The sequence below is a fragment of the Protopterus annectens genome, chromosome 16.part0 (genome assembly GCF_019279795.1).
Source record: "Protopterus annectens isolate FY-2018-M chromosome 16.part0, PAN1.0, whole genome shotgun sequence".
Lineage (NCBI taxonomy): Eukaryota > Metazoa > Chordata > Ceratodontiformes > Protopteridae > Protopterus > Protopterus annectens.
The window spans coordinates 421,539,117-421,555,453 of record NC_056750.1 but is presented as its reverse complement, the minus strand read 5'-3'; the positions used below and the strand labels follow the sequence as shown (position 1 = coordinate 421,555,453).

At 42.6% G+C, this 16,337-nt stretch overlaps 1 protein-coding gene across 2 annotated transcripts in view; it reads left to right on the top strand.

Annotated features, from left to right (window-relative positions):
- Positions 1-16,103, top strand: part of PPP6C (protein phosphatase 6 catalytic subunit) — a 1,288,377-nt gene extending 1,272,274 nt beyond the window's left edge. For both annotated transcript variants that reach the window (XM_044058362.1, XM_044058363.1), the window contains one exon: positions 14,627-16,103. In XM_044058362.1, coding sequence (XP_043914297.1) covers positions 14,627-14,875 — 249 coding nt within the window. In that variant the 3' untranslated portion in view covers positions 14,876-16,103. The remainder of the gene's footprint in view (positions 1-14,626) is intronic.
- Positions 16,104-16,337: the final 234 nt, after the last annotated feature.

Below are 16,337 nucleotides of genomic sequence, written 5' to 3'. Positions count from 1 at the left end.
AAAGCTCATGCCTTCTGTTTTAATAAAGTTACTTCTACATATAGTGATTTAAAGCTGTGTTTGGGAGGAGTTTTTGTTATTTGTTTGGATTTGACTACTACATTTACTCCAACCTTAACTGAGTGGTCTACTTTTTCTTTTCTTGCAATATCGGTGTTTAGCTGGCTGTAGTTTTATAGGTTGATGTTTGAGGAAGAGTGTTTTTGTGAGAAATCTAATCAATTAATATTAACATCGCCCAGAATTATTGTTTCAGTAGTTATGTTGTTGGATGTCCAAGCTAAGATTTCTTCTAGTATGGGAATATTATTTCCAGGGGGAATATGATAGAGGCTTTTGCATTCATTAATTTTTAGGAAAGCTGTTAAGATTTCTACTCTTGAAAAGTTAGGTATGGCTGTGTTATATGAGACTATATTTAAGGTATTAGGGTGTATCAGTGCTACACCTCCGCCTTTTTTATGGAGCCTGTCTGAGCGTAGGCATGCAAAGCCGGGGGGGGGGGATTGGTTTTAGCCATGTTTTTGTAGCTGCAATGATGTTGGGCTTGTGTTACCCAGGCATGGAAGTCTGGATCTTGTTTCTAATACTTTGTAGGTTAATTGTAGTTAGGTTTAAAGATTTGTAGGGGCTGTGTGGGTTGGGAGATGAGGAAAAGGAACCTGGCTTAGGATGGATATTCCCGGTTAAGGTTAGTTTGGAGTTTTTAAGTAAGACAGTAGTGGGTTCTTGTTTCTTTTTTTGTGTTATGGTGATGGTATGGTTTGTTAACTTCATCTTTTAGGGGGAGGACCTTTAGTTTAGAGTAGATAATGTTGTCTGTTGTGTATAGGTCAGGTGATATGTCAGAGAAGGTGCTGAGAGGTAGACTTTGAGTGGAGGTAATGAATGTGGGTTTGTGGTAGACATTAATTTAAAGTGGGGAAAGTTGTGGTAGGAGGATTAAGGGTAACAGGAGGCTGAAGGGTGAGAGTTTGTATGTGACATTGTGATACAGTAGGTTATAGTAGAAAAGTACTTGTATGTAGATTTGCAGTTAATTAAAGTAACTAGGTAAGAGAGGATGGAGAAGGCTGTGTGTAATCGGTAGTATTTGAAATAGTGGGTGTTAGTAATATGAACGTAAATGTATATGGAGGACAGTGGGTGAATGGGAGTTTGAGGGGCGGGGTTATGATGAGAATAAATCTAATGGAAATGGGGGTAGGGTAGGGGAGTGGTGCGAACACAAGCGCAGTGAATGTCAACGGAGCTGGTTGAACTGAGAGGTTAACTAGACAGTATCACTTAGAATAACAATCCGCTAATACTGCATGTCCAGGTCAGTGTTAAAAAAGCCCTTTTAAGTTAAGAAGTACGTTCCCATCATTAAGTTGTAGAGAACTGCCATAAGAGTCATGCCATTACTAGGACAAGGAATGGCTGTTTTACAGTTAGAAACAAAAAGTCTAGCAATAGGGAGGGGGGCCAGGTAAAGGTATCCCAGTAGTGTGCACACTACTGGCAAATTTTGGGTAACGGCGCAAGCGTGGTAAAACTGTTGTACCAAGCAAGATCTACACTGCAGGCACTTTAAAGTGTTTCACTTGCAGATTCATATTCCAGAGTCTGGGCGGGAGGGTTACATGCACTTGACAATCAGACAGCAGGTTCAGTGCAGGGGAGACCGCTGATAGATGTGCTTGAGCCTTGAAAATAAGAGAGAGGAGGCAGTTTAGGAGGGAGGATGTAGTATTTAAGCAGGGAAGGATACATAAATTGAGCAAACAGATTAAACGTCAGAGCTACAACAAAGTTATCAAGCAGGTACACAGCAGTGAAATACACAAGTAATACACAGCTTTAAAAAAAAAAGTGGTTCAGTCATTTGGAATAATCATGTGAAAAATAGCTGCATTATAAATTGCAGCTAATATACTTAGTCTAGCCATGATGTACTCATTCCTGGATGTTTACAGTGCCTGTGCTATTCAGGCTTCGCACTCACTTGTAGATCATCAGTTAAGCATACGGTAAATATATTGCTGGCAACAAACATTACAGATTAACACATTTGTTTACAATGCTTGTAGCAAAGACTTTAGTACTCTCAAACATGCACATATCCTATATAGAGCTGCAATATTTATGCGCCTAACGCCCAAGTCTACGCAGTTGTAACCTAACTTGAATGTACAACAGTCTAGTTAGGCAGACATATAATTAAAAAGCAGTAACATTTAAGTAATCTGACATTATAACCAAGCAAACTGCATACTAAGCAAGAAAAAACTTCAAAAAGACAAAACTTACTTGGTGCACACACTACTATGGGACGCCGATGGGAGAAATGGCCCTGTTAGTAAGGATTTGAAAATGGCAGCGATTAATTCAGTGAGATATGTAAACTACCATATAACGCCAGAAGGGGAGGAGCTCTGACTTTTACATAGCAGACTAGGAAAACTGAATGGTGTACCACACATACATTACAGTACTAAGGGCTGCGGACTGCACTGAGAGGCTGACTGGGCAGTATCTCCTAGAAAAACAGTCTGATAATACTGCATGTCCAGGTCAGTGTTAAAAATCCCTTTCAGGTTAAGTATATTCCTATCATTAAAGTGGAGAGAAGAACTGCTATAAGAGTCATGCCATTACTAGGAGAAGGAGTGGCTGTTTTACAGTTAGAAACGAAAAGTCTAGCCATGGGGAGGGGGACCAGGTAAAGGTATCCCAGTAGTGTGCACACCTCTGACAAGTTGTGGGTAACAATACAAGTGTGGTAAAACTGTTGTACCAAGCAAGATCTACACTGCAGGCACTTCAGTGTTTCACTTGCAGATTCCTGATGTTCGTGTTTCACTGTTGCAGTCATCACACTTGGTTATCCTGCCAGCGGTAGCCCTCGGTCGGCCCGAATACCAGAGGCTTAGTATTTCTGCGTCTGTTGCTGTCGCTTTAGGACTGACATCAGGTAGTCTGGGGTATAAAAACAGACAGCCGATGCCATTATATTAGTCTTTCTTGCCGAGTAGCCTAAAGCAGAAGCAGTTCGCACGAGTGCCGGTTGGCTGCTACCTGAGTTTTTGTTTCTGAAATTGAATCATCTTGAAGTCTTCTAAAGTTAAGTACCCCATTGGGGATCCATTTTTTGCTCTAACTGATGTCAGAAAAAATTAAGAATTGTCTCGCCTGAGGAAAGCAAATACCACACCGAGATTTCTATTCTTACTGCGTCACCTGTTTAGGCCCAGACCACGATGTACCTCTCTGTTGGTTTTGTGCTTTGTTCAATGCCCGAACTATTTGTCGTTGGGCCCTTTATTGTAGCTATACTTTCGGTCTCAATCTCCGTATAACGAAATGGCTTCAGTAAGCCATCCAACTACTGATCTTCCGAAAAAACATAAGGATAGACGGAGACAGACCGCACAGGTCCAAAACTGCCAACGATGCTTCCGTTAAGCTAGTCGCCAGTTCACCGATAATCAGTGAGCCACTTTCGCAGTCCCTGATGCACGCTTCGATGGATTCGCAGGCTGCTACTGAGACCCGTTAAGAGTCCGGTATACCATGAGACTGTTCTTTGACTACGGAACCTGTGGATGTCTCTACCTTGAATGGGTCTGTAGCCACTGTGCAGGCACTGGCTTCTGAGGAAGTTCTTTGCACTACCGATATTCGACACAAACTGACTTCTTTCGCGTCTTCAGTTCATTCTAAAACTACCGAGTTTCTAAGGCCAAGAGTACGAGCTACGCCTAAAATAAAAACGACCCAGACTCAAGCACCTGCTTCCTTGCCACAATCTCAGATGCTTAAAATGGCAGAAGACCTGATCATGCTGATTAGGGGAAGCCAGCCTTCCCTGCTAAAAGAAAGAGACTTGTCCCCAGCAGCTTTATCTGACAGAGTCCGATGACTCTGAGGTTTCTGAATATGAAGAACATGCAATTATCTGCCTATGAGGATTCAGATGCAGAGGAATCCATTCCTTCTGCCTCCCCTCCAGAAAATTTTTCTTTTGGTGAAACCCTACATACTTTGAGAGAGTATTTCCATTGGGAATGCCAGGATTATCCTCAGTCCAAAAAGAGACTCAGGGAATTTTTAGATTTACCTCCGCACAGACCCTTAGCTATCCCTCCTGTTCTGGATGTTGTGGTTGATGTCTTAGTCGAACTCCTGATACTTTACCCCCTGCTCCAAGGAAACCTGACGGGTACCACAGAGTCCCTGACTCTCAAAACTTTCTCTTCAAAAATCCTACTGCTGACCCAGAGGTCATCTCCCAATGACCTTAAGGAATAAAAGCAACTACAGCTAAGAATCCCATCCCCTCAGACAGGGATTCCCGAGCCTTAGACAGATGGGGTTAAAAAGTATACACCTCTGCAACTCTTCCCATTAGAGCATTGAATTCTCAGTTCCACATGCTGAAATACCAGCAACATACTATGGAACTTAGTAAGCAAAAAGTATCTACATTTCCTGACTGTGCAGAAAATAAAGAATTACAGGAACTTATGCATTCTGCAGGCCAAGTCAACAAGCATACCCTGCAATGTGGGTTTGACGCCCTAGAAGCATCTTGCAGGGCAGCAGTCACAGGTTCTGTACTTAGAAGGCATGCCTGACCTAAGGAGCAGACCTTGCCAGACCATGTCAAATCAAAATTATTGGATGCTCCTCTGAATAAGGACAATCTGTTTGGCACCAAAGCAGAAGAGGTTTTAAAAAAGATGGAAGAAAAGGTGGTCTATACAGACAGTCAAACATTTTTTGCAAGTGCAGCCTCTAAGATTCAGTAGGCATTGTTCCTCAAAACATTGGTCCTTTCCAGCCCCCTCAAGGCCATATCAAACTAGACCCAGGGGAAGCAGACCCCCCAGATTACAATCTCTGGGTATGCAGAGATCTAAGCAATGGAGTACCTCCACTTCTAAAGCAGGGAGTGCTAAGCCACCCCCTTACGGAAAGAATTCACAATGGCTTCTCAACTCCACTCCTCACCTCTGCCCAATTGCTCGTGCTCCTAGGAGGAAAACTTGCCCACCATGCAAAAAACTGGACCTCCATCACCAACAAACGATGGACCCTCAGTATAGTATCCAAGGGGTACAAATTTTATTTCCCCATGCTGCCATCCCCAAAAAAGGTTCCCAGACCTTCCTCCAAACCACTGGGCAGAGGCACAAAACCAAGTTCAGTCCCTGCTGTCCATAAGGGCCATTCAGCCTGTTCCTGCAGAACAGATAGGCCAATATTTTTATTCCAGACTTTTCCTGGTACCCAGAAAAGAGGGCACCTGGTGCACAATCTTAGATCTATCCATTCGAAACAACTTCCTGGTCGTACCAAATTCAAAATGCTCACCCTACAGCAACTTCTCCCAATGCTTTCCAAAGATGCCTGGTTAGCCACCCTAGATCTAAAGGAGGCCTATCTACACATCCCAATCAGGGACTCCTGCAGGGAATATCTACATTTCAGGACAGGATCTATGCATTACCAGTTTTCTGCCCTTTCCTTTGGCTTATCCACTGCTCCTAGAGTTTTCACAAAATGCCTGGCTCCAGTCATTGCCTATTGCAGACGGAGAAATAGTACTTGGACGATTGCTTGATTCAGGCAGACACTCAGGAAAAGCTGTTGCAGCACCTGTCATTTGTAAAGGACCTTCTAACCTCCCTGAGGTACACTGTCAACGAAAAGAAATCCAAACTAGTCCCCAGTCAAAAAATTGTATTCCTGGGAGCAAGCTTGGACACAGCATCCCAGATGGCATTCCTTACTCCAGAAAAACAAGCCTATCTGACAGGCTACTTCGCTCAAATGGCTACCAGAACCCAGCTATCAGCAAGAAAAATCCTGCAGGCTCTAGGGTTCATTGCCTCCTGCATTCTACTAATTCCATATGCCACACTGCATTTGAGGAAACTTCAGTGGTACTTAAAAAGTCTTTGATGCCAACATTCTCAGGACCTGGAAACTATCATACCTATAATATCTTGTCTAAGGAAAGAGTTTCTTTGGTGGGCAGCAGCATGCAACCACAACAAGGGACTTCCCTTTACACAACCCACACCGGCCAGACCCTAACCACAGATGCATCAGACTATGCCTGGGGTGCACATCTGGACGGCAGGTACATTCAGTGCCACTGGAGCCCAAACCAAATTCATCTGCACATCAACCCGAAAGAGATGCTAGCTGTTCAGCCCGCTTCTGAGAGCTTTCAGATCCCTACTCTCACAGGGGCCCCTACTAATCGAAACCGACAACACAGCAAGCGGGGGGGGGGGGCACTCTTACCCACTCTGCAGGCTAGTCATGACCCTGTGGAACACTGCCTCAGCCATGCATATTCACATGCAAGCTCAATTCCTGCCAGGTAACCAAAACTCTCTGGCAGACAACTTAAGCAGAAATCTCCTAGACCCACACGAGTGGCAATTAAACCACAATACCTTCAGCCTTGTGACCCAGAAATGGGTACCCCGAAGGTGGACCTATTTGCCTCCCCCTACAACCACCAGCTCAGCAAATTCTGTACCAGGTTACCTCACAGCAAGGCCTGGAAAGTGGATGCCCTATCCTTCCAATGGGCAAACCTCTCAATCTATGCATTTCCCTCCTGCCTCTTCTTACAAGAGTATTACTCAAGATAAGGCAGGAAAGACCAAGGGCAATCCTGGTTTCCCCATACTGGCCTTGCCAACTCTCGTACCCACTACTGCGCAGTCTGCCACCAGTGCCCCCATGGCACCTACCCCAGATACCAACCCTCCTGACTCAGCAGGAGGGACAGATCTTGCAACTGCAATTGCAGACTCTGAACCTTACAGCCTGCCTTATTCCTTGAATTCTCCTCCAGTGGCCAGCCTAAGCAAGCAGGTACACTGGATTGTCATACGTGAAGCCAGATGACCCAGTACAAGGAAACCCTATGCTGGTAAGTGGAAAGGTATTCTTCCTGAATTCACAGTAAAGGAGCGGATACAGTACAGCCCTCCTTACCTCTCATTCTGGATTACCTAGCAGACCTACTCCACAGAGGCCTGTCCTTCTCTTCCATTAAGATCCATGCCTCTGCCATCTCTGCTCATTACAGCACTGAGCCACCTCTCTTCTCTCACCCTCTCATCAAGCAGTTCCTGAGAGGGGCTAACAACTTAAGGCCACCAAGAAGAGCCCCCACCCCTGCTTTGGGACCTCAATTGTGTGTTGGAAAAGCTTGCACTGCCCCCCCCCCCTTTGAGCCTGCAGCATCAGCAGAGTTAAACTTCCTCTCTTGGAAAACAGCCTTGCTTCTGGCCCATCACTACAGCTAGAAGAGTGTCTGAGCTACAAGCACTTATGGCTGTGGAACCCTTCATTATTTTTCATGCTGACAGGGTCTTCCTCAGGACTTACCCAACTTTTATGCCTAAAGTGGTGTCCAGTGTGGCTCTCAACCAATCCATCCATTTGCCCACCTTTTTCCCTAACCCTCAAAATAAGGGGAAAAGGATCCTGCACAGACAGCTCAGATTCTACCTTGATAGGACTAAGCCCTTCAGGCAATCTGACCAGTTACTAGTCAGCTGTGCACCAGGGGCAGAGGGCAAGGCCATATTAAAACAAACCATCTCCAAATGGATAGCACACTGTATCCATTTCTGTTACAAACACCATGGGAAACTACACCCTCATGGGGTCAGAATGCAATTCACTAGGGCAACTTCAACCTCTACAGCCTTTCTCAGAGGAGTCCCTACCAGGGACATTCTGGAAGCTGATACTTGAGTTCTGTTCATACCTTCACCAAGCATTACCACCTGCCTATCTTTTCCAAATCCAGGGTGGGCTTTGCAACAACTGTCCTGCAGGGCATACTAACCAGGCCCAACTCTTCTTGACTGCCTCCACCCATTCTTCAGCTTTGGGAATCAACCCAAGTGATGACTGCGACAGTGAAACACGAAGAACATAGTACAGTTGTGTACACTTACCATAAATGTAGATGTTCGAGTGTATTCACTGTTGCAGTCCTGATTTTCCACCCTCCAGCCCCCTTGTGTGTCTCTCTTTCTCAGTCCTTAGAGGGCTATTGGCATTTACTTTTTACTGGTGGTGTTTTTCCACCATAATGTAGCTCCCCATTTTGGGGCTTCTGACATTTGGGGCAAGAAAAAACTGATGTAATGGAGTTGGCTGCCTGTTTTTGGTACTCCTGACGACCTGACATCAGTCTTGAAGCGACAGCAACCAACGCAGAAATACTAAGCCTCTGGTATTCGGGCCGACTGAGGGCTACCCCTGGCAAGATAACCCAAGTGTGATGACTGCAACAGTGAATACACTCTAACATCTACATTTATGGTAAGTGTACACAACTATACGTTCCACAGTCTAGGCCCAGAGGGTTACAGGCGCTTGACAGTCTGGCAGCAGGTTCAGTGGAGAGGAGACCACGTTAGATTTGCTTGGGTTGGCACACACACTACAAAGGTATGCCAAAGGAAGAAATGGCTCTTTTTGTTTGAGGATATCCTACACAGAATAAAGGAGGCTTTCACTTTAAGCAGTTGAGATGTTTGTAGTAACAGGGAACTAAGTTTACCTTCAACCAGACCACTGGCTGTTCCTGCAGAACATGTTTATTGGATGATGTCTTTGAAAACATAACTGTACCACCTGACTCTCTGCCCCCTGCTCCGAGGAAGCCAGGTTTTATAGACTGCTTGAATCTCACAAGCACCTATATAGAAATCTTAAGGCTGATTCTTCTTTTATCTCCACTGAATTCACAAAAGGTGTAGCAAAAAGAATGAGATAATTCCCTGCTTAATGGCAGGGAAAGCAGATTTCTAGATGCATTTGGGAAGAAAGCCTATGCCTCTGACAGCCTGGCACTGAGAGCTGTGAATTGTCAGTTCCATATGCTGAAGTACCCTTGAATCTCTTCTAGACAAAATGCTAGCTAGGGTAGGCAGAGTTGAGGATAGAGCCTTATCTAAGGAAATTCAGGAGGTAGCCAGAGAAGCTTTACAGGTGTCCGGACACTCCTAAAATGTGATTGTGATATCTTAGATGCTTCTTGGAGAGCAGCTGCCACAGATTTTGTCCTTATCACACCAGGTAAAGGGCTAAACTACTAGATGCTCCACTGGGTGAAGAATTACTTTTTGGTTCTCCAACTAAACAAATTTTTGAAAAGAAATGAACAAAAAAGGAAAAATTAAAACTGTGAAACAATTTTAACTGTTTCTGATTCCAAGTTACATAGGAATTATCCTTCAAACCTTGACCTTTCCCACTTAGACAAGAAAAGGGAAGGGCTTCCTTTGGTAAAAGACCAAGGCAGTCTAGGAGTTGGCAAACAGAATAATCACAAAGGGGAAGGGGCTTCAAAGAACCCACCCAGCAACTAAGACCAACTATTACTGTGTTCTGTCCAACTCTCTCTTACCCCTTACAAACTTCTACCAAGAAGACAGTCTTCCTTTCTAAACCAATGGAAAATTCATCACCAGTGACCAATGAGTCCTCATCATCATAGAGAAGGGTAGTGTGTTCAAGTTGAAGAAATACCACCCTTCTTGAGCATTCCAAAACCACCAAAAGAGCCAGAAAGCCTTTTACCACCTATTCTTAGTGAGCTACTTCAGCAAGGATCCATCCAGCCTGTCCCTCCAGAACTCAATGATTTTTTCAACTCCAAAGAAAAGCAGGCTTTTGAGACCCATCTTGAACCTCTCAGAGCTAAACAAGTTCCTCAGCATTCAAATTTCAAAGTACTTATGTTGCAGAAATTATTGCCCATGAACTTCCAAGATGCTTCCACGGTCAACATAGACCTAGAGTGCTTACCTCCATGTCCCCATAGCAGACAGTCACATGGTTTATAGAAACAGGTTCCCACTTTGTTCCGTGCTTTATCATTTGGGCTATCTGCTTCACCCAGAGTTCTCACAAATGCCTAGCTCCTCTGATGGCACATTGTAAGACTCTAGGAGTTCATATTTACCCCCTGCTTTACTGTCTTATTCAGGGAAAATCCACTTCAAAGACCCTGGATGCCTTGCAGATCACTGCAGACTGCTTTTAGAAGGTAGGTCTCACCTTAAATCTCCCTCAAACAAGGATCATCTTCTGTGAGCCATCATATGTTCAGTTCAACACCCTTCATTCCCAAGACAAGATTGTTTTCTTGACATGCTACCTGACCAGTGTGCTTCCAAAGCTGCTTATCACTTCAAGTATTCCTGAGGACATTGGGGTATATGGCATCATACATCCCCATGATTCCATTTGCAGAATTGCATATGAGGAGACATTAATGATTTCTTAAAAAGAAAAGTCTGGAAACAGCACTTCCAACCCCTGCTGCCTATCCTTCCATGTCTGAAAAAGGAAGTCCTGTGGTGGAAGAACACTATACAGAGGAACCAAGGTGCAAATTTCACTTTGCCAAAAGAAGACAAGATCATTACTGTGGACAGCTCAAACGTGTCTTGGTGAGCCCACTTAGGTCCCCTGAAGATGCAGGGCATTTGGTTCCAACAGCCGAGAAAGTTGCATATAAATCAAAAGGAGTTAACAGTAATCTACCTGGCCATAAAAGTCTTTCAAAAACTTAAGCCCAGGGACACTGTAAATCTGGACAGATAACACCACAGTTACATAGTTCATAAGCAAACAAGGGGGTACTTTGTGTTACACCTGTGCAGCCTTGCCAGAAAAATTTGGATTTTGGCTCGAGAGATAGGGTTAACCCTCATGGACTCTTATGTTCCAGGCCACAGCAATACTGTAGAAAATTCTCTTAGCAGGAAACTTCTAGACCCCATCGAATGGATGTTGAAAAGAGAGGCGGTCTTGGATCCGACTCCACAGTGGGGATCCCCTCAGTAGACCTGTTTTTCTCTCTCCACAACAAGCAGCTGAAGAAACTCTGCTCCAGAACATAATAAATATGAACTTGGAAGGATAGCTGCATTATTCTTCACATGGGCAAACAGGTGCCTGTATGCATTCCCACCTTACCCTGATCCCCAGTGTACTAACAAAAATCGGGGTGGACAAACCCAGCATGATCCAAGTGGCCCCCTTCTGGCCAAGACAACATTGATTTTCCTTCCTCCTGATGCTCAGCAAGGGAAGATTCCACACCCTACCACAAGAGAGAGCTCTCCTCAGCCAAGTTCAGGGGTTTGTCTTCCACACCCATCTAGCCACCCTCAAGTTAACCACCTGGAAGATTGGGTTTTGGCACCTAACACTGCATCCTGTCCCAAGGAGTTGCTCTCCATTCTAAGGGAAGCAAATATCCCAATACTAGAAAGTAATACCTGGCAAAATGGAAAAGATTTACACAGCAGTGACACTAACCCGGCTTAAGCAGACAGCTCAGTTTTGCAGTACTTGTCAGGCCTCTTTACACTAGGGCTTTCCTATTCTAGCATTAAGGTACATGCATCTGCAATATCAGCTTGCCTGTACAATACTCCACCTATCTTCTCACACTCCCACGTGAAACTTTCAAAACGTGGTGATTCTCTTGAGACCACTCAGAAGGAACCCCATTCTGCCATGTGATCTAAATTATGTATTAGAAAAACTAGCTTTGCCTCCCTTTGAACCTGTTGCCTCTCTAAGACCTTCTTAATTATAGCTGTAACTTTAGCCAAAAGAGCTTCTGAGCTACAAGCCTTCATGTGTTAAGAACCTTTCACAGTCTTCTACAAGGATAAGGGTCACACTGAGAACAAACCCAATCTTTTTGCCTGAAGTGGTATCAGAACTTGAAACCAGGCTATCCACCTACCAGTCTTCTACCCAAGTCACAAAACAGGGCATGGCAGATCACGTACTATCTAGACAGGACAAAAAGCCCTAATAGAGCAGAGCAATTGCTGGTCGCTTTTGCAGAGGGTAAACAGGACAAACCTGTCTCTGAACAAACCATCTGTTAATGGATAGTTAACTGCATTAAGTTCTGTTACTTACACCGTGGAAAGGATTTACCTGGGCATATTAAAGGCCACTCCACAAGACATGAGATGATCATCACTGCTTTCCTCAAAGGAGTTCCCACCCAGGCTGTCCTAGAGGCAGCCATATGGAACTTGATGCACACCTTCACAGGACATTGTAACCTAGACAATGTCTCCAGGACTAGTCAGGTTTGCTTTTTCCATCCTGCAGAATCTTATTTCCTAAAGTCATACAGATGACCCACCACTCAATTTTTAGCTTTGGAGCCCTCCCAAGAATCAGTACTATAACACTGACTATGAAAACATAGTATGTTGCATCACATTTACTATAATTGTAGATGTTAGAGTCTATCACTGTTGCAGTACACATTCCCACCCTCCAGCCCCGCTATCTACTGACCACTTGTTACCCTTTTTCTGTGTGCAATGGGCCGAGGATTTTTTTCTGCAGATATTCCTCTCATCTTCATCATCCCCTCTCTTCATGTTGTGTTTTTCCCTTTTTCTCACATAAATCCAGACAGATGGGGAGGTCATGTTGTCCTCTGGCATCATACTGCTCATTCACTGCTTAGAAAAACCTGAAGATTGTGCCAGTTGCCCTTCTTATACCCTGACATCCAGATGCCTGCCTTAGCATGTCTTTTAGCTAAGGATGAGGTAAAGACTGTCAAAATCTGTCCAGTCCTGGGCTTTTGCATGGTAGGAAGACCAAAGAATCAGTACTACAGCATTGATCTACTCAAACATCTACAGTTATGGTTGTGTGACACAACTGTACTTTTAATTAGATGTCAAGTTGGCAAACTAAGTTCAGAGTATGCTCTAACCTGTAGGAGTGGAGGTAACTACTTTAGCAAATCCTAAATCTCTTCATGACATAGAGGAATTGTTACAAGATCCACTGAGTCATCAACCTTAATGTTAATGCCCCAAGATAAGCCTTATGGGAGATGAGTCCCAGGTAGGTAAGGAAGTCAGGTGGTACATGAATAGTGTAGTCCAACTGTAAAATAAAACTTTGGCTAAAAAACGGTGAAGGGAGTGCTAATTTTTATCATAAAACACCAATGAAGTGTGTAAATGGATTAAATGCAAATGTACCTTTAAAAAAAGTGATAAAAGTGAGCTGAAAGCAAAATTGAATTAATCAATGTGTGCTGAAATGGGTCTACTTCGTTTGCCCTAGGTTCCAATTGATTGACACCCATTTGACTGAAATTTCATTTGACTGACAAGTATTGGCAGTCTCCAGAGCACTCTAAGGCAAGTAAATGGAATATGTCCCCTTCTCCACTGTAATGCGACCCTGGAGTTAGAATATATAGTTAGGGGGGTGGGGGGGCACAGCTCCCCCACTTAATTTTGTATTATATTGTATGGTTTTGCTTTAATATTGCTTAGTAAAACAAAAGTAAGTGGGGGGCTTCGGCCTCCACACCCCCATTGTGGTGGGGCTGTGCCCCCCACACACCGCTAACTATATATTCTAACTCCAGTGTCACACTACAGTGGGGAAGGGGACATCTTCCATTTACTTGCCTTACAGTGCTCTGGAGACTGCCAATGATACTTGTCAGTCAAATGAAGTGCAAGTCAAATGAAGTAGACCCGCTGAAATACAATCCAGGATGACATATTTCATTGACTCAAAAACTAAAAACTATATCCACAAGTACCTGAAAGGAAAAATTACACAATATGGAGTAAAAAGACAAAAGCCTTAAAAATCTTTATGGTAAAGTCTGTGAAAGCCAAGGGAGACTAAGTACATGATAGAATATGGCCTCAGCTTTGTGGCATAGAGAGATAAAGCCCAGACTCCATCCTTGAATACCCAAGAACTGATTCTGCTCCAAGCATTGGAAGATCCTGCAGAAGAAGGTAGGAATGAGAAGCTTACTACCGTATATATCCTAGGGGTTGGTGGTTCTGGTTGGCTGACATGTTTTTGTGGAAATCAAGTCTTGTACCTAACTGGAAGACATAGGCTTGGTAGTTCCCAGGCCAGTGATGGTAGCTCTCATAGGGCATATGTATAGGAGCATGCACATCATTGGGAGGGCATAGGTCACCCCAGTCTAGATGGTTTCATGTCTCCAGGCATTTGAGGTAGAGAAAGCAAGAAATGTCCTGACAGAGGATCCTCAAGGAGGATATTCTAGCTGCAGCCTACTCCAGAGGACTTTGTCAAAGATCATCTGAAATTATGAGTACTTGCATGTTTTTTTTTTTTTTTTTTGCTGTGTATACAGTGTTTGCAGAAAGGTATTACAGTTACGGGATATTCATCATAATAGTAGGCCTTTAAGAAAGTGTGCAAGTTTCCTACACATATACCCACCCTCCCATAAAAAGTCTCTTTGCCATGTCTTGCATGTTGATTTGCTGCTATTTGTACTTTTGGATGAACTAGCTACTGTTCTGCAGTATTGCTTCTTAATGGAAGAATTCAAAATGAGGTGGAGCAAACTTTAAGCTGTATTGTTTCTCAGTAGAACTAAATATAATGTGGGCCAAACTAAAGTTGAGGCAAGAGCAGCCGCATGAACAAAAAGAAAGACAAAATTCATTTTGGTTTAATCTGTTCAGTCTACTGTTATGTCTCCCACAGTCATTCTTTAGTCTTTTTTGCTTATACGAGTCTCATTTTGTTTCAGTTTGTTCACATCAACAATTTGAAACTCATCTGCAGAGCACATCAGCTGGTGCATGAAGGCTACAAGTTTATGTTTGATGAAAAACTAGTAACAGTATGGTCTGCTCCAAACTACTGCTACAGATGTGGAAATATAGCTTCAATTATGGTCTTCAAGGATGTAAATACAAGAGAACCAAAGTTATTTCGGGCAGTGCCAGACTCAGAACGGGTTATACCACCCAGAACAACAACACCATATTTTCTTTAACATCTTACCCCCTGCCCTGTAATTTCCCCTTTAAATTTTTTTATTGAAGACTTCACTGCTGAAAGCGTTATCATTGCTTACCTTGTTAATGTTTTAAACTGGCAAAGTATTTATTATGTCCAGGTTGAGGTCATTAGGATACAGACTGCTTTATAATGTGGTTCGAATGTTTCTAAACTGGAATTACTCACAGTATGTCAGTTACGTAATCTGATATGAGCCTGTTTAAATAAAAGAATGAACAGGTATCTCATTAAAAAACAAACTTCCAAACAGCCAGTTGTGCAGAAATTCATTTTTAATTTAGGTAAGTTTTGAAATGTTGTCAGCAGCAAGGTTGATGTGTGGTTAAAATAACTTCAGACTTGAGTAGCTTTTAAAATGAATGACAGAGTGTTTTTTTTTATTTTTACATGGTCAATATGTGGGGAAAAGTTATCCATTTCAAGAATTAAGAAATATGTATATTGAAGTATTTGTACTGATCTGTTTACAAATTTATTGTATTTTAATATAGAAGTATCATAAATGTAGCCCACATAGATTAATAGCTGTGAACTATAATGGACTTTGAGAATATTTTGCTCTAAGTCAGTTGCAGTTGAAAACAATTTTGATTCTTGAAAGAGTATAGCTTCAGTCAGTGCTGAAAATTTTTCAAGGTATTTAATAAATATGTAAATAAAATATGGGAGCTTACGCTAAGCAGAACTTAATTTTTTTAGCACTTGGCAATAGAAACCTAATCCACAGGTAAGCACTTTAAGCTTGTATTCAGTGTTGGCATGACATTGTCTGGAAACTTCATTCAGTCACATTTACTGTACATCTGCACCAATTGTAACATGTCTATATACTGGAAATTGTGTGGTTCAGGATTTAACATCGTCTGATCTGTATTGTAACAGATTTGTTTTGTAGAAAAGAAAGCAAATTAAATCCTCCTTTTCATAAATTGATCTGAATGTTTCTTACATGTATAATGAAACATAGGCAGCTGCAGAGATTTTGGGGCACCAGTTTTGTTTTCTTTTTGTCAAAAAAAGTTGATTTTACATGTAATGTAGTTATTGAAGGTCTTTTAAAGGTGTTACCAGAAATTTGCACATTTGCATTTTGTTGTGGAAAATAGGACACAACTTTTTGCTTCAAGACATTTCCCAGATGTGTCACTTAAACATTGCTTCACTAATTTACTTGTATTATAGAATTAAAACCTTCAAAATAGTTTTTTGTGTGCTTTTATCTTTTTGTCATTGTAGATCATACTCTTCTGTGACCATAGTTTGCTTTTCACATAGTTTCCAGTTATTTTTATGTTAACATCTCCCTTAATTTTGAGAAACTTAAAAGTAAATGAAATGTAGCTTTGTAGATTAATTTGCAAGACATTTGGTAGAACGTTCAAGTCCTTCAATACAAAACCTTTCAGACATATTCATAATGTTGTGGTCTGACGTTG